Genomic DNA, 22,383 nt, shown 5'->3' with positions numbered 1-22,383 from the left:
TTCGATTAAATGTTGAAAAGTCTCAAAACCCATATGTCCGCAGGCGTACATCCCAACAAACAAGTATGTAGTGTTTCATAACATTCGCTGAAGTTGAGGGGAGACATAGGGTTTGCTTTTTGCAATTTTATTCCGTGTTTGTTACTTTTGCTGTTTGAAACTTTTTTATATCAGATCTGTGATTGAGACTTGACAAACAAGTGCCGTTAGTCTCGCAGCTTGACTCTGATGTCGCCTTTTGTTTAGGGTTCAGCACACATAAATAAGGTCATTTCAGGGCCCGTTGAGTGTGCGATGGATTGTGCCCCCAAGTGACACTTGCATTAATTAGATACAGTAGATAGGTGGATGGGCAGATGAATGGATGTGATGCGATGAGATACTTCATGCAAGATAATAGTGACCTCTTGTGGTGAAACATGTAGCTACAAAGTTTTTCGCTCAATAACGATAATGTACAAAGTATACAGTACAAACATTAGGAGCAAGGGTAGAATAGGGTAGGATTTTTTTTTTAGATTAATATATACTAGAGATATTTAAAATAAATAAATAAATACAATACTCACATAGCTAAGCTTCTAATTGTAAACCTTCTCCTTATTGTAAACCAGTGGTGTCAAACTCGTTTTGGTTCGCAGGCCATTCAGGGCAATTAGATCTCAAGTGGGCCGAACCAATATATTTTTTGCCTGGTATGTTATAAATAACACTTAATTTTTCCCATCAATGATCGACATTCCCTTTTGCAGAAAAAAATCATTAAACATGTGACTTCACATGAAATTGTCTTACAAACAATATTATGATGTGATATATCCTAGCGTTGACCTGCAAAACACACTCATTTATCTTTGACTTGTCCGCGGTTTCAGTATTGTTCCGCACATCCACCGTGTCTCACCATGAGATTTCCACAAGAGCTGAACTTTCCGCACAGCGTACTCACTGAAATTTTTTCATCCATGCAGACATTTCCGCACAGAGAAACATCGCAGACAACAACTGGCGGGGGTTTGTAACAGACTGCAGCCACAAAAGACAGCAAAGTATTGCACTCGCTCACCAAAGTCCAAACATGTCTGGTTTTATGGCACTTGTGACAAAATAAAGCAATGTGATGCTGTATGTACTATAAGAATGAATTAAAATGTGCCTGTAAGACAGTTCAACTCTGCCAGCCAGATTAGACCCCATGGGGGGCCGGAACCAGTCCACGGACCATTCGTTTGACTCCTCTGTTCTAAACCCTTCATCTAAACTCTTCCTCCACTTCCTGAAGCGCTCTCTCTCTTTTTCACATGTTCCACGTATTCACCCCTGCAGTCCCTCAGCATCATATGTATCATCATCTAAGTTTTTTTTTTTCCCTCAACCCATTTCTTTATCGCAGTGACACACTTAGTAAGTGGTTCTCATCAGTAGCCACTTCTTAAATTGTGGCAGTCCAGGGGAGGTTGAGAATGGCTCCTAAAAGAGAACACTCCATCAAAAACTCAAACGCACCTGAGGCCCAACCCAGACTTGGTCCTCCTTTTCCTTGCCTGCCTGCAGCACCAAAGGCAGCCCCGGAGCAGAAACCTAAGATGCTACGAATATCAGATTCACCGTTTGACCCTGCTACTTTGGAGGTAAGTGACCTCAATCATCTGCCTATTGTATCAGATTAAACAGAATTTTGTTGTCAGATGACATAGAAACCACAAAAGGGGATAATTATAAATGTATAACATGGTGCATAGTGATGGCAGCAACGATCTGTGGTGATATAAAAGCTAAAATAAGAACTAGGGCACCAAGAATGATGCCATCAGTGTCGATTGAGGCTGACTCTGTCATGCCAAGCATAGAAAGGGAAACAAAATAATGAAAGCTCTGTTAAACTTGTCATTTTCAATTGGACCAATTAAATAAAAGAACAGACATTAGTGCAGATGTAAATAAATAAATAAATAAAAGCTTTTTCTGTCTTTTTGTACTCATGTTCAAGCCAACGCTAATTATGTATGAAATACTGTTTTGGCGCCATCGTGTGGCATTTTGGTGCCAAGGGAAAATGCATAATTATGAGTAAAGAGGAGGTTCATTATAGTCTTGCCATAGCCTTGTCTAACAGGAAAAGACCTTTGCTGATATCCTGATGCATTTTATTGGCAATTATAATAATCAATTACACCATTTTCTGTTTGCCATTTTAGTGGTGGAATGGTTACTTTGCAACTGTTCTTATAGATTGCATGCAAATATATTGTACTCTAAAAAAATTAAACAGAATCGTATTTAGATCATGGTTATTGATGCAACTAACAACTGACAACTTTATAATATTGTTTTTAATGTAGTTTATTTTGTATTCTGTGCATGAATTATATGTCCTCATTAATGTATGATGCGACAATATCGTGTAGGGCAGGGTTGATTGTCACACTTTTCCTCTTTCATGAATACTTTCAATCAACACTTCTCAGAATAATCATTCACTTTTAACAGGTTGGCTTAATAACTTGGCTCGGATTTGACAGCCTGTTCCATCCATCCATTTTCAGCTCCTCTTATCCTTGTTAGGGTCACAGGGTGCGGGAGCCAGTCCTAGCTGACTTTGGGTGAAAGGCGGACTACAGCCTAAACGGGTCCAGTCAGTCGTAGAGCACACACAGAGACAGACAACCCATTGACACTCACATTTACACTGCCACTGAGTAGGAATCGACTCTACAATGCCTGAGCGAAAAGCATAACTACTTGCTAGCAAAGAACTGGCTAGCTAGAAAATGTGAATAAAACTGTTGATTTGTCTTTGTACTTTTTAATGGTAGCAAATTTTTAATAACAATATAACTTTTGTGTAAAAGCTCACGAAAAGAATAGTAAACATCTTAAAATTCTTAAAATAACTTTAATAAAAGTAATTTTCTACTACCTCAAAGTAATGAGTGACATTACAGTAAAATCTTGGCACAACTATGGTCATTTCAATTCTGATATTGTGCTGATGGTCGAATTATAGCAAGTGTGACAACCAATCCATGGGACAACCGACCCTGCTCACCCTTTCTGCATGCGCATTTTGTGTCCGAAGACATCCACTGCTGCTCATGTTGCTTGCGCTTGGCAAATGTATATGATGTATGTGATGTATAATATTTCCATCATTCTTGCATGAGCATTGACTACCATCCACACTGCAAATTTGGAGCTTATTTTTAAATATTGGGGAAAGCTGGGGAAACCCCACATCAGCACAGGCGGCATCCAATTTCTGCACAAAATATAGGTTTGTATTCTTTTTTTTTTTTTTTTTTTTTTTTTTTTACTTACAAGCTACTTGATGGACATAAAAATCATTGAATCAATCATCAGTCACTGGCAGCACTCACAGTCCAACTTTATTGGACATGTCACTCTAAACAGCAGTCATTGAGTACTTTTTAAACCAGATGCTATTGAAAATTGTTGAATAAAAAAGACAGCCTTTTCTCGTAAAATAACTGCTGGTTCATCTGAAAACTGAGTCACTTTAACTCTTTCACATTTCAGGGACAGTGGTCACTATATTGGACAGCTATTCAAAAATTGACACTTCAGACATTTAGCCCTTTGTAAAGTAATTTACTTTTGGTAATTTAAAAAACATTTTTTTAAATCTTAAGACCTTTAACCCTTTATAGCAGGGGTCCCCAAACTACGGCCCACATTTGGTCCGGCCCTCTGAACAATACCAGAGAGCATTTTGATTTTTTTTTTTTTTTTTTTCAATAGTGTTATTTATTTCCTGGCTTTTTCTGTGAGGAACCCAGAGAGGGTTGTTTGGTTATTGTCTATTTAATTATATTATATTATATTATATTATATTATAATTTTTATTTTATTTACTTTTGTTCCGTGAAGAATCCAGAAAGTGTTATTTGATTGTGGCTTTCTGAAAAACAGTACATTTTTACATTTAGGCACTCCTGCAATCGTCACATTTTTTCTGTTACAAATTGACACCGGCCCCTCATCAGAGAAGGGAAAAGTTATGTGGCCCTTACAGGAAAAAGTTTGGGGACCCCTGCTTTACATTTAGGTTTGAATGACTATATTTGGTCATTTAAAAACAAACCATACATTGACAATTATATATATTTTATTGAAAACTAATAATTAAAAAAAATAAATAAATAACATAATTCGTGCATGAAAGAGTTAATGTATCTATCAAAATTAATATGCCTTTAAGATTTGGATAACGTAAAATATGGCAAACGTCACTTTGGTGACGTAACGACGTAAGGTAATGTGGTAATCCTCACCCCGCCCATCGACCGTACCGTCACTCCTCCTGAATCTGACGAGTACTTGTAGTCAGTGTCACATTCTTTTCTGCCAACATCGCGGACACACCTCAGTAGTCTCAAACATGGTGAGTTTTCTTTCCATTCGACATAAAAACAAACAAACAATCACGTTCAGTAATTATGGGTTCAGGGCGTCGTTTTAGTGATCAATTTTCGGTAATAAAGTGTTGATTTCAAAATGTCGTTGTGCTGTCTGCCTGCTAGCGGAAGTGCAACTTTTTTCAAGCTACTGTTGGCTTGTACCTTTTCTTCTGAACAGTCTCGCTATTACCTGGCAAAAAAAAAAAAAAAAACTATTGTGAACGTGTGTTTGAGTAATGCTAAACATGTATGAATCTGCTAGTGTTAGAAAAGAGACCTAATTGTATAAGCGGACGATTATGTTTCAAGCAGTAGTGAATAGGAGCTAACATTGCTAGCGTCGTTCAAGAAAACATTTACATCTCGTGAAATGTCTCCAACAGTCGGACTTCTCGGACGATCAAATCCAGGGTGAGTACTAAACATTTTTTCTACACCATTCTTCATCGTGCATGCTATCATTGTTGCTTGGTTCCAATGCCACTTTGCCACTTGTCGCCACTCTCACCCTGCTTTTTCTTCTCCTGTCACAATAGTAGCACTTTCCATTGATTCCCCCCTTTTATTTCCTTCAATGTGTCATCCTTTTCCACTTGCTACTGCTTGTATTTTTTCACAGATTGAATTTAACCCGGAACAGAAACATGGTAAGTGGGCACAAGGGTAAAAAATTTGGCTAATTTTGGCTTGTGCAGGGTTCGGTTTACATGTTCGTCTTGGCGGGTTTGTAGTTGGTGAGAATGAGATGCGTTGAGTTGTTTTATACGTCCAAGTCGTGCACATGTTTCATGTGACATGGCTAAATTTGCTGGCTATGTAATGTGGTCAATCGTGCGTTTGATGTGCCGTAACTACAAACGGTAATCGTGCAGAGTATTTTCTCATTCCTGGTTTGTGTAAGGTGACCATCAACTTTGGCTCATCTATATCAAGATGGTCATTCGCAAGCGCTTCCCCTTTTTTGGTGCTGTACACAGTGATGTGTTGTATGTTTAATCACCGTCGACATAATAGGCTGTGTCCCTTCTTGCTCTCCCCTCCTCCTTTCTTCCACTCCTCCATTACCAAATATGGTGCTGGGGAAAGGTTGTCTAATGCCAAAAGGGAAGAGGCGCATTCCTTCAACAGGAAAAAAAACTCACTACACTGCCTGAGCGACCTGGGCTTGGTTTTTGCTCAGCCCGATTTCTCTCCAATTCAGAATTAACATTTCAATCTATTGCATACCTTTGCAAGCACTTTTACTAGTTATTGTTGCTTTTATTTATTTATTTTTTTTAATTTTATTTTTTAAATATATATAAAGCAACATTTAGTAAAGCTGTGTAAATTTTTTGACGACTAGCCAAACCAAGACCTGATCGATATGAACTCTTAATTTCATATTTTTGAGCAACACACTAAAATATTGATGGAAAACAGAAGTCTGCTGGTAGACTTTGACCAGTTTAATGTAATCCACTGATAAGTTGCATTAATTATTGTTCACCCCATTGTATTCGTGTCAGTGGCACAGATGACAACAAATATTCAGTGATAGTCAGTGTTGGCCCTTTGTTGGTTTAGTGTGTATAATTTATCCCTGTCAGTGATCATCAGTAGTATAGAAGTTGATTTACTAAAAAGTTCTTTAATGGTGACCATGTCAAAAAATGAAAATGACTGCATTAATGTAATTTTACATGGAAATGAATTTTGTACTTGTATCTCGCTGTTTTTTTTTTTTATTTTTATTTTTTTTTAAACCATCTCATAGTTATTCCATCCATCCGATACACTTTACATTTTCTCCAAACAGCAATTCTGGGTGGGACGTCACAACCATAATTGATGTTAATGCCTCGCTTTCTCGTGCTGCGCTAGCTAGTACATGTTGACAGAACGGTCACACAGCGACAAAAAGAATAAAAAGTCTGATGAACATGCTACCAGACAGCTCATTCTGTGTGTGTGTGTGTGTGACATCCTGTTCTGTGTGGTGATTTATTTTATTTATTTTATTTTGCGGGCGGGGCAAAGGCAGCTGTGAAAGGAAGGCTAATTAGGATCTGCTTCATTTATTAATGTATAAAGCCTTTTATGTCCCCTTTTTATTAATGGTTCTGACTAAAAATTATGGTCTTTTATTTTAAAGTCGCTCATTGTACTATTTCATAACACCTTTAAACTGATGGTATGCTAAGACTTGTACACAAACTCAAATTGTTGATGGAATTTTCAGAGCTCAATGTGAGAGCGAGAAAATTGTTTCCACTTTTGATCAATGTGTTAACTTTTTAGTCATTGTCAATTGTAGGCAGAATTGTTGGTACAACTCTGTCAGTGAGAAATTTTGCTCTTGTGGAAGTTAAGAGTTTCACATGGAGGTGTATTGAAGGCTAGGGTGTTACAATATAAGGTGTCTTTGTAGTACGTAAAGCAGAACCTGAGCTTTACGCCTGTAAGCGTCCTTTTTTTGGTTTATAACCGGGATGTAAATATGGTCAGTTTGCATGTTGGCAGTGTGACCACGATGTAGTTTGCAAGTCATTTATTTATATAGCCCTTCCATTATTCTCTCACTATCCTTGTGTGGCTGAAAATCTCTTCCAACCCATGCACGTCAAACTTTGTTTGATTTATGTCCCTTCTTTTTATGTGGATTGTATTTTATTTTACAGAATTTAAGGAGGCATTCCTGCTGTTTGACAGAACAGGAGAGGGAATGATCTGTTACAGTCAGTGTGGGGATGTAATGCGCTCCCTGGGACAGAACCCTGTCACCGCTGATGTTCTCAAGGTTCTGGGCAACCCAAAAGCTGAGGGTGAGATTTTAATATTATTCCCTCCTATTCAGCGAGTTTAAATGTAAAGGCAAGGAATTGTCATCCGGAGCAGACACTTAAATAGTGCGTTCTCTTGGTCGTTAGAGATGAATACCAAGATGCTGGACTTTGAGAGGTTCTTGCCCATGCTTCAAGCCATCGCTAAAAATAAAGATCAGGGTTCCATGGAAGACTTTGTAGAGGGACTTCGAGTCTTTGACAAGGAAGGCAACGGCACAGTAATGGGTGCAGAGCTGCGTCACGTCCTCACCACACTCGGTAGGGCGTAGTCATTTTTTTTTTTTTTTTTTAAAACCTCCTCTAAAAAGATGTTGTTTTGTTTTTTTTATTGCCAGTATAACACATTTCTGACACCTTCCAGGTGAGAAAATGACAGAGGAAGAAGTGGAGACTCTCCTGGCGGGACACGAAGACGCCAATGGCTGCATCAATTACGAAGGTGAGATTACGCTGTCAAAATGGATGAGAAGTTCACCTGAGGAAGGGTGAAGTCATTTGAAGAAGCAAGTGCAATAAACGTAGTACTGTATTTTTCGGACCATACGTCGCACCTGAGTATAAGTCGCATCAGCCAAAAAATGCGCAATGAAAAGGAAAAAAACAAGTAAGTCGCACCGGAGTATAAGTCGCATTTTTTGGGGAAAATGTATTTGATAGAATCCAGCACAAAGAACAGACATATCATCTAGAGAGGCCATTTAAAATACAATAGAGAACAACAGGCTGAATAGGTGTACGGTATGCTAACATTACATTACGCTTGGAGTTAGATCGGGTCTAAAAAATCCAGCCCGACCCAACCGGCCGGCGTGTATTGAAGCCAGACGTGGCCCGAGCCTTATCAATTAACTTGATGCTTGCCTGAGCCCCAAACCCCCGAAATTTTATGTTTTATTTTTGAGGACTCAGGAGAAGGAGGAAATGCGTGGATGCGTTTTGTGTGATCACATTTGTGACAATGAGGTGCATATATGCATAATGATAACAAAGCCTTTCTTTTTCTCCTAGTTAAACAAGACTGTAAGATGGATATTCAATAAACATATCTTTTATATTTGCGTGTCTGTTCTAACAGGTGGATAGTGGATTTGACATTTATTTTAATCTCGAGTTGGCAGAAAAGTTTTCTCAATGTTTAAATAGTGTACTTATTTTTAGGATCATTATAAATGCATTTGCACAATGAAATAACACTGGAAAAGTTTGTTAAATATATTTCTCATATAAGACCAAAGCGCCACATTCGTTTACATTCAGCAAAGCTGACATAGGTTTCCGTATGGCACCTTCAACAATCAATTTGAATCCTTTCCATATCCCACTCAGACCGCAGTTGTTTGCTTTTCAATTCCCCTGTCTTTAGTTTTTCACTCCTAATGCTGCTTCATATCAAAAAAGGAAATACCAGAATGCTCGCGGAGGGTGCTGCAGGGCCCTGGCAGGGGAAGATTGGAAAGAGAGCCACTGCGTTCACGTGCGCAGGCATGCACAGCGCATTCTGTTTTATCCAAATGTTTTATTTTATTTAATATCCATACATCGTTTTAGTAGATATATATGAATACAGTGCCTTGCAAAAGTATTCAGCCCCCTTGAACCTTGCAATCTTTCGCCACATTTCAGGCTTCAAACATAACGATATAAAATTTTAATTTTTTGTCAAGAATCAACAACAAGTGGGACACAATCGTGAAGTGGAACAAAATTTATTGGATAATTTAAACTTTTTTAACAAATAAAAAACTGAAAAGTGGGGCGTGCAATATTATTCGGCCCCCTTGCGTTAATACGTTGTAGCGCCACCTTTTGCTCCAATTACAGCTGCAAGTCGCTTGGGGTATGTTTCTATCAGTTTTGCACATCAAGAGACTGACATTCTTGCCCATTCTTCCTTGCAAAACAGCTCGAGCTAAATGAGGTTGGATGGAGAGTGTTTGTGAACAGCAGTCTTCAGCTCTTTCCAAAGATTCTCGATTGGATTCAGGTCTGGACTTTGACTTGGCCATTCTAACACCTGGATACGTTTATTTTTGAACCATTCCATTGTAGATTTGGCTTTATGTTTTGGATCATTGTCCTTTTGGAAGATAAATCTCCGTCCCAGTCTCGGGTCATGTGCAGATACCAACAGGTTTTCTTCCAGAATGTTCCTGTATTTGGCTGCATCCATCTTCCCGTCAATTTTAACCATCTTCCCTGTCCCTGCTGAAGAAAAGCAGGCCCAAACCATGATGCTGCCACCACCATGTTTGACAGTGGGGATGGTGTGTTCAGGGTGATGAGCTGTGTTGCTTTTACGCCAAACATATCGTTTTGCATTGTGGCCAAAAAGTTCAATTTTGGTTTCATCTGACCAGAGCACCTTCTTCCACATGTTTGGTGTGTCTCCCAGGTGGCTTGTGGCAAACTTTAAACGAGACTTTTTATGGATATCTTTGAGAAATGGCTTTCTTCTTGCCACTCTTCCATAGAGGCCAGATTTGTGCAGTGTATGACTGATTGTTGTCCTATGGACAGACTCTCCCACCTCAGCTGTAGATCTCTGCAGTTCATCCAGAGTGATCATGGGCCTCTTGGCTGCATCTCTGATCAGTTTTCTCCTTGTTTGAAAAGAAAGTTTGGAAGGACGGCCGGGTCTTGGTAGATTTGCAGTGGTCTGATGCTCCTTCCATTTCAATATGATGGCTTGCACAGTGCTCCTTGAGATGTTTAAAGCTTGGGAAATCTTTTTGTATCCAAATCCGGCTTTAAACTTCTCCACAACAGTATCTCGGACCTGCCTGGTGTGTTCCTTGGTTTTCATAATGCTCTCTGCACTTTAAACAGAACCCTGAGACTATCACAGAGCAGGTGCATTTATACGGAGACTTGATTACACACAGGTGGATTCTATTTATCATCATCGGTCATTTAGGACAACATTGGATCATTCAGAGATCCTCACTGAACTTCTGGAGTGAGTTTGCTGCACTGAAAGTAAAGGGGCCGGATAATATTGCGCGCCCCACTTTTCAGTTTTTTATTTGTTAAAAAAGTTTAAATTATCCAATAAATGTTGTTCCACTTCACGATTGTGTCCCACTTGTTGTTGAATCTTGACAAAAAAATTAGATTTCATATCTTTATGTTTGAAGCCTGAAATGTGGCGAAAGGTTGCATGATTCAAGGGGGCCGAATACTTTTGCAAGGCACTGTATATTTATTTTAAAAAAGTTAGCGAGAGAGGTCGGCCCGACCCTAAATAATCACACGTAAGTCGCTCCAGAGTATAAGACGCACCCTCTGCCAAACTATGAAAAAAAAAAAAAAAAACTGCGACTTATAGTCTGAAAAATACGGTAACCATCCTAATAAATGATGTACAATATACAGTACACAAAAAATATCCAAACCCTCTGAAGCATGAAATCATGGGTTTACACATATGACCATTTGAACTTGCTAAAATTTGCTTTTATGGATGAAAATGTAAATTTCTCTGATCATGTGGCTGCGATGTGTGACACATTCTCAAAAACTTGGCAACTTGACTGCTTCTATAGGCCTTGTATATTTTGGACCACTCACAGTGTGTAACTGTTCTTCCTCCACAGCGTTTGTGCGCCACATCATGTCTGGCTGAGGGCCGGTACGGGTATTAGGTATACCATCAGGTGGCACGGCCAGGCTTTCCTGCTTCTTAGCCGTTTTCGTCATATTTTAAAAAAATATCCACTCACAATAGGCCTCCCTAACACTTGAGTCTAGATGGTGAAAGACCATGTAGGTTCAAAGTAGATTGAACCTTTCTGTCTGGGGAAAGCCTTGTGGTCCTTTGCGAATTTAGTTCCAAAGGTTATGACCCGCCTGCTGTCCTGTTACTTTTGGCCCTTGGCTGCAGCATGTCCCTCTGAATGTGCCCAGGCACCCTTTCTGAGGGGGTGTGCTGGACACACAGGGCTTGTCATTCATGGAAGGACTGTACAGATCACACGGCAGCTCCTTGTTTGCATGCCAGCAGCAATCTTAAAGGGCTTTTCTATTCTGTCGGTGTTTTTGATATTGTAGGTGTTGTTCTTTTCACGGAAACACTAAGGCCGTTGGCTTTCCCATTTAACTTGTCGTCTTTGGGAGGATGGAGCAGTACCCCCTATTCTACTAACCAGACAACTGCAAAGAGTCACATTTGTGCTTTGTTTTCTCCTCTGTGCTGACGAAAACCTGAATTTTTAGCTGGCCGCTCCCTTGAGCTTCCCTCCTCTCTTTGCATCTCGGTTGAAGGAAAGCACTCGACGCAGACGGCTTCTCTAACCTGCTCTTGTTGGATCCTAGACGCGGCCAAACGCTTTGGCTGAATAAGCGATAGAGACTATTTCCTCACCGCATTCTCTCCTTCAGTGTCCTCTTGAACCCATCCTTCCTATTTATCGTGGGATCAATATGGGGGAAGCGCCTTTATGTGCACTTCTGACATGTTTTCTTTCTCATCTCTCCTCACAGAACTGGTCAGGATGGTCATGAACGGCTGAAGACGAAAAGAATCACACTTGTCCTTTACCCTGTCACATTTCCCCTTTTTCAAGTTGGCTTTTTACATTCCCCACACGCTATATTCCGTAGATTTGATCCATCAAAGGAACAAGACACCTAGGTCACTGTTTCCAAGCCTAACAACATACTGTACATGACCAATCGAAATGTGTTTATTATAGTCTTAAGACTTGCTTTGTTTGAGGTATTCCAAGATGCATCGCCTGAGAATATTCCCCTCTGATGGTATTTTGTAATTACTACTGCTACCAATGTGTTAAAATTTGGATGGGGACTTAATATTTATACATGCACGTACACACGGAAATGGTTTTATCTACTTTATTGGCAAATCCTTAATTCACTTCAAAGCACTGGCTTGCATTGTCACCGGCAAATCAGTATAAGAAGTCCTATGAAAACCATAGTATCTAAAGCAAGACAACATTCCTAATGTTTTTCATGCTTTTGAATTCACCCTCTTTTGCATCTGAATAAAAGTCTCCTCAAAAATTATTGTGGCCCGGAATGCATTTCTTTGTTTTTGGTATTCAATTAAGTGAAAAGGTTGTGTTGTTGGTTGTCTGACACAAGAGGGCAGTGTTGGTGTTTCTATTGTGGTTCGAGTTCGTTTTAGATTAGTATAATATTTGCAGTAAATTGACCAGGAAATACTCATTTTAAATTCGATGTTAAACTCATTGGTAGTTATTGATACCACTAAACGTCCAATCCATTTTGACTGGGAGAGGTTGGCATCAGTCGCGCCGTCAAATGCGTCCATCGTTGCTAATTCATATTTTTCGACGTGTTATTCGCTACGAGAATACAGGAGTTGTTTAACGATTATTATGTTTAACTTGTATGAGTAACAGCAGTCAAGTAACGTTATGTGCCATAACTGCATTTTTTTTGGGGGTTGCATTTATTAGATTGCGAATTAGATGCGAACATTTGTGCAAACCCCAAAAAGCACATCCAGTTTGCTTCTTGGAATCGTGACCTTTTCATTTTTTATTTTATTTTTTTTTTTTTGTGCCCAAGGAGCTGCAACTGTTTTCCTCATTAAACATCGAGTAGCTTTCGGAGTGTGGGAGCGTGCCCGTTCGTGCGTGTGCTGCCTTGTGGGTTGGCAACTAATTACTTGCTGCGTGTGTTCGTGCGCGCGCGTCGGGTCGATGGAAGTCGGGGGCTATTGATTATTGTAATCCTCCTATTTGTGAGTGTGTGATCCACACGGCGGTGCATCGGACAAGGTAGTTGCTAATGGGCCGCAGTCCGCCCAATCCTACCCTTCAACTTCCGCTGCGGCTCCAAAGTGACCCGGTTTCTATAGCGGCTGGGCAGTCAATGAGAAGTGTATGTGATCTCTGCACCGAAGCAAGACATCCTAATCGTGTACTTAGGAGTGCAAGATGGCATCAGCGCTAGGCTAGTACTCTCTTTATCAATAATATAATAGGCTGCCACCACAAATCAACCATTACCGATGACATGCACGCTGCATCTGATAAATGTGATCTCATTAACCCTTTATAATAGGACAACTGACTATTTTGGTAAAAATATTTTTTATTGGTATAACTTCTCCATGCGTGATCATTTAGGCCACGATATTAACATTTCGTAAGGTCTGACTGAAAATGTGATATACATACCCCCCCTACACACACACACACACACACACACACACACGATCAAAGTTGCATGCTTATTGAGTAGTTCTCATGCCCGCCTCAGTTTTGAGATTTTGGGTTCAATCCTGCATTTAGGCCTCCCTGTGTGGAGGTAGGGTCGGCTCCAGCACCCTCGTCAGGATGAGTGGAACAGAAAATGAATAAATATTAATAAAGTTTTAAATCAATAAAACAATAATAAAAACTTAATTACTTTGGCTACTGAAATGCAAGTGCTCCCACCCCCTCATTAATTTTCTTAGAGATCGATTACCATAGGTGGTGTTTGTTGATGACCCCAAAACATATTGATATATTGGAAAGTCAATTACAAGCAATGACATTTTCGACCACCGGGTGGGGGACCTATGCTACCCGGTGTCAAATTAATTTAAACTGAGAGGAATAGCGGTGAATGCTCAACTGTCAACCAGTTAGTTAAATGAGATATTGAGATTAAAGAATGACAAAAAATAAGATAACTTTACTACTGCCTGGCAACTTCCTCAACCTTATGGAGCGGGAAATGAAAATTGAATGTTAAAATTTGTATAAATTTAGAAACAAACATTAAGCTAATTAGCAATTTATTCAGAAATGACATTCAATTAATTCAAGATGTAAAATAACGATAATTACTGTTGAGAAAAATAATCATAAAACATTGTACATTGTCCTAGTTTATTCAGAGGGCAAGTACAATCTTTGGAGATACAGTGGGGAGAACAAGTATTTGATACACAGTCAATGGGAAAACCCATTGGCAGTGTATCAAATACTTGTTCTCCCCACTGTAGGTCAGTATCACTTTTAGAGAATCACTTATAAATACAACAAGTTTTAATTATGGGTGGGACTTTAACTGATTGATCACAATTATTTACAAAAGATTAACAAGTTGGAAAAAAAACAAAAACTTTTCTGCCGGAATTCAACAGAAGAAGAATTTTAACGAGATATTATCGCGTACTTACCTCTTTTCGATCCAAATTCTTCATGTAGCATGTAACACCGCGTGTAAAGACACAGCTGTGAATGGCCACAGCCGGATTTTGGGGGGATTTTATGAGTGAAACATGGCAATTTAACAATCGGAAATCGCAGACATCAAGGATTGGTCGAGATTTTCAGTTTCATATATTTACCCTTTTAAACTTTTTTTTTTTTTCAATTTTTCTTTGTTTGGATCCATTATTATCTAAAATATTGGGGAAAATGCGACAGTAACGAAAAAAATACAATTAGGCGATAGTTATGAGGTAGATATCAGTGACCTTTTTACAGACGCTAATTTTTTCATTGTGACGTAATTTGTTTAAAAGTTTAAAGTATGCGGGTGAATAAATTTTTAAAGTTGTTTTTTTAACTAAATATTAGACATCAAAAAATGGTTCTGAGCTAAAAATGATATTTCAAATAATAAATACGAATACTTACCTTTTATTTATGGGTAGGTTGAAACAAAAGCGATTGCGCGATGTCTGTAAACGGGTTTCCAGGGTAAAACGGGGAGTTCAGGGACTTAATGCGGCATGAATCTCATATTGTTCTATCAAACAGAACAGTTCTTTTGGCTTAAAATACAGCAGTTTATTAAAGAGGGGTGCAAGAGCAGAAACTGCTTTTTCAGCCTTGTCTGTGTTTTCCGCCATATATATTTGCATTAAACCCTAATGTGCTTGTCTTTAAATAATTCACCCACTAAATTTTTGCTAAGGTTAGTAGCGTCTCAAATTCTCAAACTGGTTCTTCTACCAGAAAAAGAAAGATGTACTCTACAGTTCATAAATTTGGGGTCCAAGCAACCCCAAACTTTTGAACCGTAGTGTATCATGTGGGATTTTTCGTTATGTACACTATGGTTCAAAAGTTTGAACGGTAGTGTACACTTGACTATTTTTTTTCTGTCTTCTTTTGACCATTTGAATGTTTTTTTTTTGTTTGTTTGTTTTTTTGTTTTTGTTTTTAAGTGCTCAAGGGGCACATTAACTTTTAGTTCTTCAACCGAGTAATTTCTTTTCTACTGTTATGTATTGAAATGTACTTACTTTTGGCAACCCCATGCCTTCCTTGACTGACATTGGGTTGCCACCTTTCAGAAATAGAAATACGGGACGCCCCACCCCCACCCCCACCCCCTCCCTTCGCGCCCAAAGCTGTACAGGCAGAAAAAAGGGACATCCCCAAAACTCCTAAAATGCATAGAAATATATCTATTCATACAGTATATATTCCGTATTGGTTCAATACGGACCGCAACATTTAATTCCCAATTACGGATTGTTCCTTTTTTCAAGGGACGAGTGGCAACCCTATCTACAACTCCAGATGCCTGAACAGAGCAAAAAGCATAATAAAGGACACTACACACCCCGGCTTCCATCTGTTCAACCTGCTACCCTCTGGCAGGCGATACCACAAGAGTATCACTATTACAAGTCATTGACTCCCCACTGATGAATTTTATATTGTGTTTTATCCTGTGTTGTGTAATTTTTTTTCTCTTTGGAATATTGGGTATTATACATACATTTCATTCCATTGTAAGTGTGTGTGCACTCTATGGGGCAGCTTTGTGTAATGACAATAAAGGCGTTCTATGCTATTCTAGTCTAGTCTATTCTATTAATTTTCCAAGATATATTATTTTAATTCAGTCGTCCACTAAAATCCTTTCCAATTATTTTTTTTCTTGATGAACATTGCTATTCGATTAATCAGGAATAATTCATTAAAAAGTCTCTATATTATTATTATTTTTTTTTTCAGTCAAGTCCCACGCCTAAATTAAATCTTTTAATTTAAAAGAATATCAATTTGCAATGTGAACGAAATCATCTTGCTAACTGAGGGTCCACCGTGTGTTTATAAAATGTTTCAAATACCTTATGGCATTTTGTGGTTTTCCTGTAAACTCTGCTTCCTGAGTTGTAAAAAACAACAAAAATCTCACAGCCTGACCACTATTCATTTTAACTGCTTATCAATTAATGCAATTTGTGTACATTTAAAAAGAAAATCTTTATTTTGTGGGCGAAATGGTTAATTTTCAAAGTTACCTCATATTGACTCAGATGTAATTAAATAAGATGTGTCATCGCCATGCCTGAGCAATTTCAGAAATATACATTCATGTAACAACATAGTTAGTATAGTAGTTACAGTTTACAGCTCCATTTTACTCACATTTGTGTGCTGTTTTGGCCATCGACGAACCCCCCCCCCCCCCCCCCCCCATTTATTAAAATTGGAATCATCGCAATTACCCCTAAAAGTGTACTTGTGTCTTTCTTGATTGTGCAATTGGCTTAAGCTATGCATGTGCTTGTCAGTGAGCATATTTTTCTCCCCAAAGAAACCATGTGAAATTCATTCAGGGTCCATCAAAAATGAGCAAAATCTATATGGCGGAAAACACAGACAAGACTGAAAAAGCAGTTTCTGCTCTCGCACTCCTCTTTAAAAGAAACTGCCATATTTTCAGCCAAAACAACGGTTGTGTTTGATAGAACAATATGTCTATATGCTGCCACAGCAGATTCATGGTGCATTAAGCCCCTGAACTATTTTTAATTTGTCTGTTATACCCTGAAAGCCCCTGTTTACAGACGTCGCGCAACAGCTTTTGTTTCAACCCAGCCATAAAACGGAGGTACCGTAATTAATTATTCATAATGTCTGTCATTTTTAGCTTAGAATCATTAATTGATGTCTCATATTTCGTTTTTTTAAAAAGAACGACTTTAAAAAATTATTCACTCACATATTTTAGACTTTTAAACAAATTATGTCACGATGAAAAAAATGGCGTCTGTAAAAAAGTCACGGATACCTACCTCATAACTGTCGCTTAATTGTATTTTTTTGTTACTGTCGCATTTTGTCCGATATGTTCGATGATAAATAATCGATCCAAACAGAAAAATAATAAAATAAAAAAACTTTTAAAAGGGTAAATATATGAAAAAAAATCTCAACCACTCCTTGATGTCTGCGATTCCTGCATTGCGACCCTTGTTATATTACCATGTTTCACCTACAAAATCCCCAAACAATCCAGCTGTGGCCATTCACAGCTGTGTCTTGACACTCAGTGATACATGCTACATGGAATTTTTGGATCGAAACAAGGTAAGTACGGGATAATATCTTGTTAAAGTCACGGTGTCTGTAATTCTGCTCTCGTGTGCTCTCACCTGCAGATAGAGGGTTTTGCTGTTTAAAAAACTTTTTTTTTTTTTTTTTAAATGCCCTCCTGTTAAAAATTTTCCTTCCCCCAGAAAATTGAGATTTTAAGCTTTCCAATGATGTATCACTCATGCATATCGGACAATTTTGAAAGTTGGCCAAATTGGGGATCTCAGAGCAGAACTTACCTAAGTAACCTGAGTGTTTTCCTCCATAAATATATATATATATATATTTTTTTTTATATATATACTTTTTATACAGCACATACCAGATTTTGCAGTTATTACTGAATGTTTAGTTCAGTGAGAGTACTTACTTTTCACAGGAACAAATTACAAATCTGTTGTCCACTCAGTTCTTTGACCTAATTTAACATTTGCACAAATGATTGATATTACTCCATCTCAAAAAGCATACGCTCGCTGGATTTCGCAGATCCTATGTGAATTATAAATTGGGATCGATACCATGTAGTGCTATTAACGTTTGTGTCTTGGACAGTGTCTTAAGATATATTGGAAATCCATGTTGAAGCATGCACGCAGTGGCTCTGGTCTGTGCTTGTTAAAGGGGAACTTTGAAGTAAGGTTGGCCAACCATGTTTTTGAATAATATCAATGGCTAAACAATTATAAGCATATTTTCATTATTTTTTTTAATGCAACCCTTCCAGATTCTTTGTTTAACCCATAGCAACGCCCTTGACAACGAAAATGCTTTTCTTCGGCAATCTTCGGAAATTACGTCACACCTAGACGTGCGAGGGAAGTCCACCATAGAACAGTATTGTTTGTTGCATTGCTTCTCGGTAAGATGCCACAGCGGTGTGTGGCGATGTTTTGTTCTCGCTCAAACGTAAAGTTGTATGAGTGGCCAAAGGATAGCAGGGCACGTAAATGGACATCTTTCGTTCGCACGAAGCGAATGAATTTCACGCCATCATCGAGTAGTGTTCTCTGCTGCAAACACTTCGAAGATGCCTGCTTCCTTAACCGGTCTGCTTATGATCAAGGATTTGCCAAAAAGTAAGTGTGATTTTTGGATAGATGACTGATGACTTTGTCAAAGCATAGCTGCCTACTGTTGTGGAATTGAACAGTATAAGCTATGAGAGCCGCTGACAGGTGACAGCTGAAAAATAGCGTGTTGGTTTAGCGTAGCCATTGAGTCAATCTCGCAGCGAATCAGCGAGCGCGCAGGTCACGCAGTGAATCATGGGAAATGTAGTCTCGGGACAACACTGAAGTGGTGCTTTGTAATCTGTTCGCTTGTGTGAAAAAACTACATTTCCTCACGCCATTAGACGCCAATTCCTGCCGAGAGCTGTGCCGAGCTGTGTTCTAACTTTTCCATAAGAACTGCTCCATGTGTTAATAAAGAGACAAGGTTGTCAGCGCGTCGTGTGTTCGATACATTTGTAAACAAAAAGCTCATAACAAGACACTATGCACAATCCGTTTAAGAGACGCTGGAGTGGGAGGCGAGGAGGAGATCGGCGAGAAGCAAAACTTCGCGGTCGAATGTGGCGGCAGTCTGCTATTATTTTGTTTTCTTATTGTTGCCACAATAAAGTGGAGAAAGCCATCGAAGACTCATCTCCTTCTTTCCCCCCAACGTTTTTATATTATTATTTTATATGCACGAGAGCTGTCGGATCTGCCAAAATGAACATGAAGTCTGATTATTATTTTTTTTAACAATGTCATCAGATAGACAAAAACATAACATTATGTGCAAATGCCTGCATCTTCAAATCATAAAAATAATAACAGCCCATATCTTACCAATGTTGTAATCTCGATGGGTCTTGTATCCATTCCATGTCAGGTAGTCTAGGTACATTGTTTGCATTCTGATTAGCGTCTGGCTAATACATGTTAGATCCAACATAAAATTCCAAGCTCCTCTTCTTCCTCCAACTCTTCAAAAACTTGGATCTCCTCCCTTGCGCTCGGTCTATCGCTTATATCGCTGTTTGAATCATTGTTTGAAGGGCTTTGTTTGGCGGCCGTATGTATGGAGCTGCCAACGCTGTTCCCGGTGTGACGTACCACTTCCGGGTTCGTCCCCTTTCAGGCTCGAACTTCGGAAACGCGATTATTTTGTCAAATATACAACATATAAATTATTTTTTCATGCTTTATTTGGAGACAATGTTTAATTACTTTACTTGTGACCCTATTTGGCATGTGAAGAAATTAGTTCACACTACAGCTTTAAGTCCACGGTGACATTCCGTATGTTGAATTCTGCTCTCCAACCGAGTGCTGGGGAAGAATGTATGTTTAGGACCCCTGCATGTCCACACTTGTTTAACAATAAAACAGAACACGCATGATGTAGGCATAGTTTATTTAATAGCAATTGTTTACCCAACCTCTTCAACATACTGTAGCAGATAGACCATTAAATGTGGGCATATTCCTAAAGCGAAAACAAGAAAAATAAGGTCTGTGAAGGTGTAATGTACTGTACAACATTTAACATGGGTAAAACTGCATTTTGCTGGTCCTATATACTGCATCCGTTTCATACACAACACGCATACGCAGAACATCGGAATACACAAATGTGAATTGTAAAATGTGATTATTTGTTTACGGTACTTTCGAACATATAAAAAGTCAATCGTGTTTGGCTTGTAAAAGACAATGGTTCTAAATGTGTTGTAAACAGAAGGGGACAGACTCACAATTTACAACATAGGGTGTACTTTAGTACAATACAGTAGTTTTCCTTTGCATTTATAATACTGTATTCAGTTGTGATTGACTCTTTCATAAACGCATTGTCCGAATAAACATGCTTTATGACAGCAACAACATAGAATGACACAATCACAAAAATATGCATATTGTTGAGTGAATACATGTCTGATGGTACCTATCACAGCTGATTACTGTATTATAATCCTTTTAGGCTTTGTTGTTTTTTTTCTTTATATTCTCCCGATATGTCTATGGCACTGGATTGTTTTCAGGTGTTTATTCTGCACATGTATCAACAGAGAGCAGAATAAATGACTGTAGTTAAGTGCAAAGAACATCATTTTCCACATGATGAATGGGAATGCATTTATTGCATAAACAATCTGAATTATGGCATTATTTTTGATATTTGCTTAAGTGCAAATGGATCACATTAGAATATTTAGTATATTTTAGAGCCACAAGTTACACACAAAGGATGTTTCATGTCTCCCATATAAATCAACTTATTTGTAATTTGCCTTTTTTCATCACCTCAGTCCTCTCAGTTATGTTAATACTGACTTGAGTGTGTATATGCATGCATGTGTGCAGGTTTGTGTGCACATGCATGTGTGTTGAGTTGTATGCCTGTTGAAGTCTGTATGCATGTGTATGACTTGCCGAAAAGTGTACTTTTGTTGGTCAGTCTGGGTAGATGAGGAATCCAGAGAAGGTGCTGTACTTGTTTGTGTTTCCCCCGTGGACCTTGCCCCCATCCAGCTGCACGCACACCTCATCGCCGACATCCAAATGCAAGATCACACTGTTGGATGCGTAGTCGTAATTTTGATCGGCGTCCTGAGCGATGGCACTTGCTCTGACCTGTTACCCGCAAAGGACGCATGCATAACAGTTAGATTCCGGCCGTAACCAAGTACATGTGCAAATGAATTAATCACTTTTTCAACAGCTCTGACCACTCGGCAACCTCTTCAAATGAACCACAGGTCAATCTTACATCACCTTTTTTTACTTACATTCAATTATCAATTGCTTTTAAACGACACTCATACATGAGCATGGAATCGGCAGCTCGGTGACCTGTGACCCCTAGAGCGTAGTCTCAGAACACAGCTCCTCTCCATTGTATTGATCTGTCGTGCTAGGAGCTCGGGTGTGGAGAACTGATTGGGATTTGGAGATAAGCGACATTGTCAGTTGACGAGAGCCGAAGAGAGCTGCTGTGATTGACCTGTTGCTTATGATCCTATAGTATGGCTCAATATGTGTGCTATTGAGTGGTCGCTGCCGAAGCCAGACAGCTTCCCATTTGCATGCTGTTTGCGAGCAGGGGCTTATTGACCCAAAGGCAGTGGATCTTTACTTGTTTGCTAACACATTTAATTGGGTTTACTCTTTCTTGATGTTTAACTACACATGCCCGGATTGAGGGTGAAAGGATTGCTCCCATTAGTGTGCTATCAGGAAAACAGCAAAAATACTGTTGCATTAAAGCCCTTTCGTGTGGGGAAATAAGTCATTAATAGAAAAGAAGAAATTTGAACCATACTGTATTCCTAAGACACTTTTGGAAGGAAAATATCAGTACTTTGCGGAAAACACAGACAAGACTAAAAAAACAGCTTTTGCTCTTGCACTCCCCTTTAAAATTAACTGCTGTATTTTAAGCCAAAAGAACTGTTGTGTTTGATAGAACATGTCTATATGCTGCCATAGCAGATTCATGGCGCGTTAAGCCCTCGAAATATTTTTCATTTGTCCGTTTTACCCTGAAAACCCCCGTTTACAGACGTCGCGCAACCGCTTTTGTTTCAACAGAGCCATGAAACGAAGGTACTTTATTATATTTATTATCCAAAATGTCTGTCATTTTTAGCCTAGAATCATTAATTGATGTCTCTATTTTGTTTAAAAAAAAACAACTTTAAAAAATTATTCACTCGCATATTTAAATTTTTAAACACATTACGTCACAATGGGAAAAAATGGTGTATGCAAAAAAGTCACGGATATCTACTTTATAACTATCGCTTAATTGTTTTTTGTTTTTTTT

At 38.7% G+C, this 22,383-nt stretch overlaps 2 protein-coding genes across 5 annotated transcripts in view; one reads left to right on the top strand and one right to left on the bottom strand.

Moving 5' to 3' along the window:
• The first annotated feature begins 4,268 nt into the window (after positions 1-4,268).
• On the top strand, positions 4,269-12,268 carry zgc:153867 (uncharacterized protein LOC337226 homolog). 3 transcript variants are annotated; one of them, XM_057829549.1, is made up of 7 exons: positions 4,269-4,402; positions 4,802-4,829; positions 7,079-7,222; positions 7,328-7,501; positions 7,605-7,682; positions 10,837-10,871; positions 11,723-12,268. In XM_057829549.1, exons 1-6 carry the CDS (start codon positions 4,400-4,402, stop codon positions 10,863-10,865), a joined length of 456 nt encoding a protein of 151 aa, XP_057685532.1. In that variant the 5' UTR covers positions 4,269-4,399; the 3' UTR covers positions 10,866-10,871; positions 11,723-12,268. The 3 variants fall into 3 exon arrangements, with proteins under 3 accessions (XP_057685532.1, XP_057685531.1, XP_057685530.1); XM_057829548.1 differs by having other exon boundaries at positions 10,837-10,884; XM_057829547.1 differs by lacking the exon at positions 10,837-10,871.
• A 7,715-nt stretch (positions 12,269-19,983) lies between these two features.
• c1ql4a (complement component 1, q subcomponent-like 4) overlaps positions 19,984-22,383 on the bottom strand; it is a 30,215-nt gene continuing 27,815 nt past the window's right edge. For both annotated transcript variants that reach the window (XM_057830500.1, XM_057830501.1), the window contains one exon: positions 19,984-21,191. In XM_057830500.1, the coding sequence (XP_057686483.1) occupies positions 21,012-21,191 (180 nt within the window). In that variant the 3' untranslated portion in view covers positions 19,984-21,011. The remainder of the gene's footprint in view (positions 21,192-22,383) is intronic.

Source organism: Corythoichthys intestinalis, chromosome 2 (genome assembly GCF_030265065.1).
Source record: "Corythoichthys intestinalis isolate RoL2023-P3 chromosome 2, ASM3026506v1, whole genome shotgun sequence".
Taxonomy (NCBI): domain Eukaryota; kingdom Metazoa; phylum Chordata; class Actinopteri; order Syngnathiformes; family Syngnathidae; genus Corythoichthys; species Corythoichthys intestinalis.
The sequence above is the reverse complement of the archived record's forward strand: the minus strand, read 5'-3'. Positions and strand labels throughout refer to the sequence as shown.

What these genes read in the sequence shown, in the direction of transcription:
- zgc:153867 (XM_057829547.1), top strand. An exon ending in TCACGTCCTCACCACACTCG is followed by an intron (nt 7,502 to 7,604) that starts GTAGGGCGTAGT and finishes GACACCTTCCAG; the next exon opens with GTGAGAAAATGACAGAGGAA. An exon ending in TGGCTGCATCAATTACGAAG is followed by an intron (nt 7,683 to 11,722) that starts GTGAGATTACGC and finishes CTCTCCTCACAG; the next exon opens with AACTGGTCAGGATGGTCATG.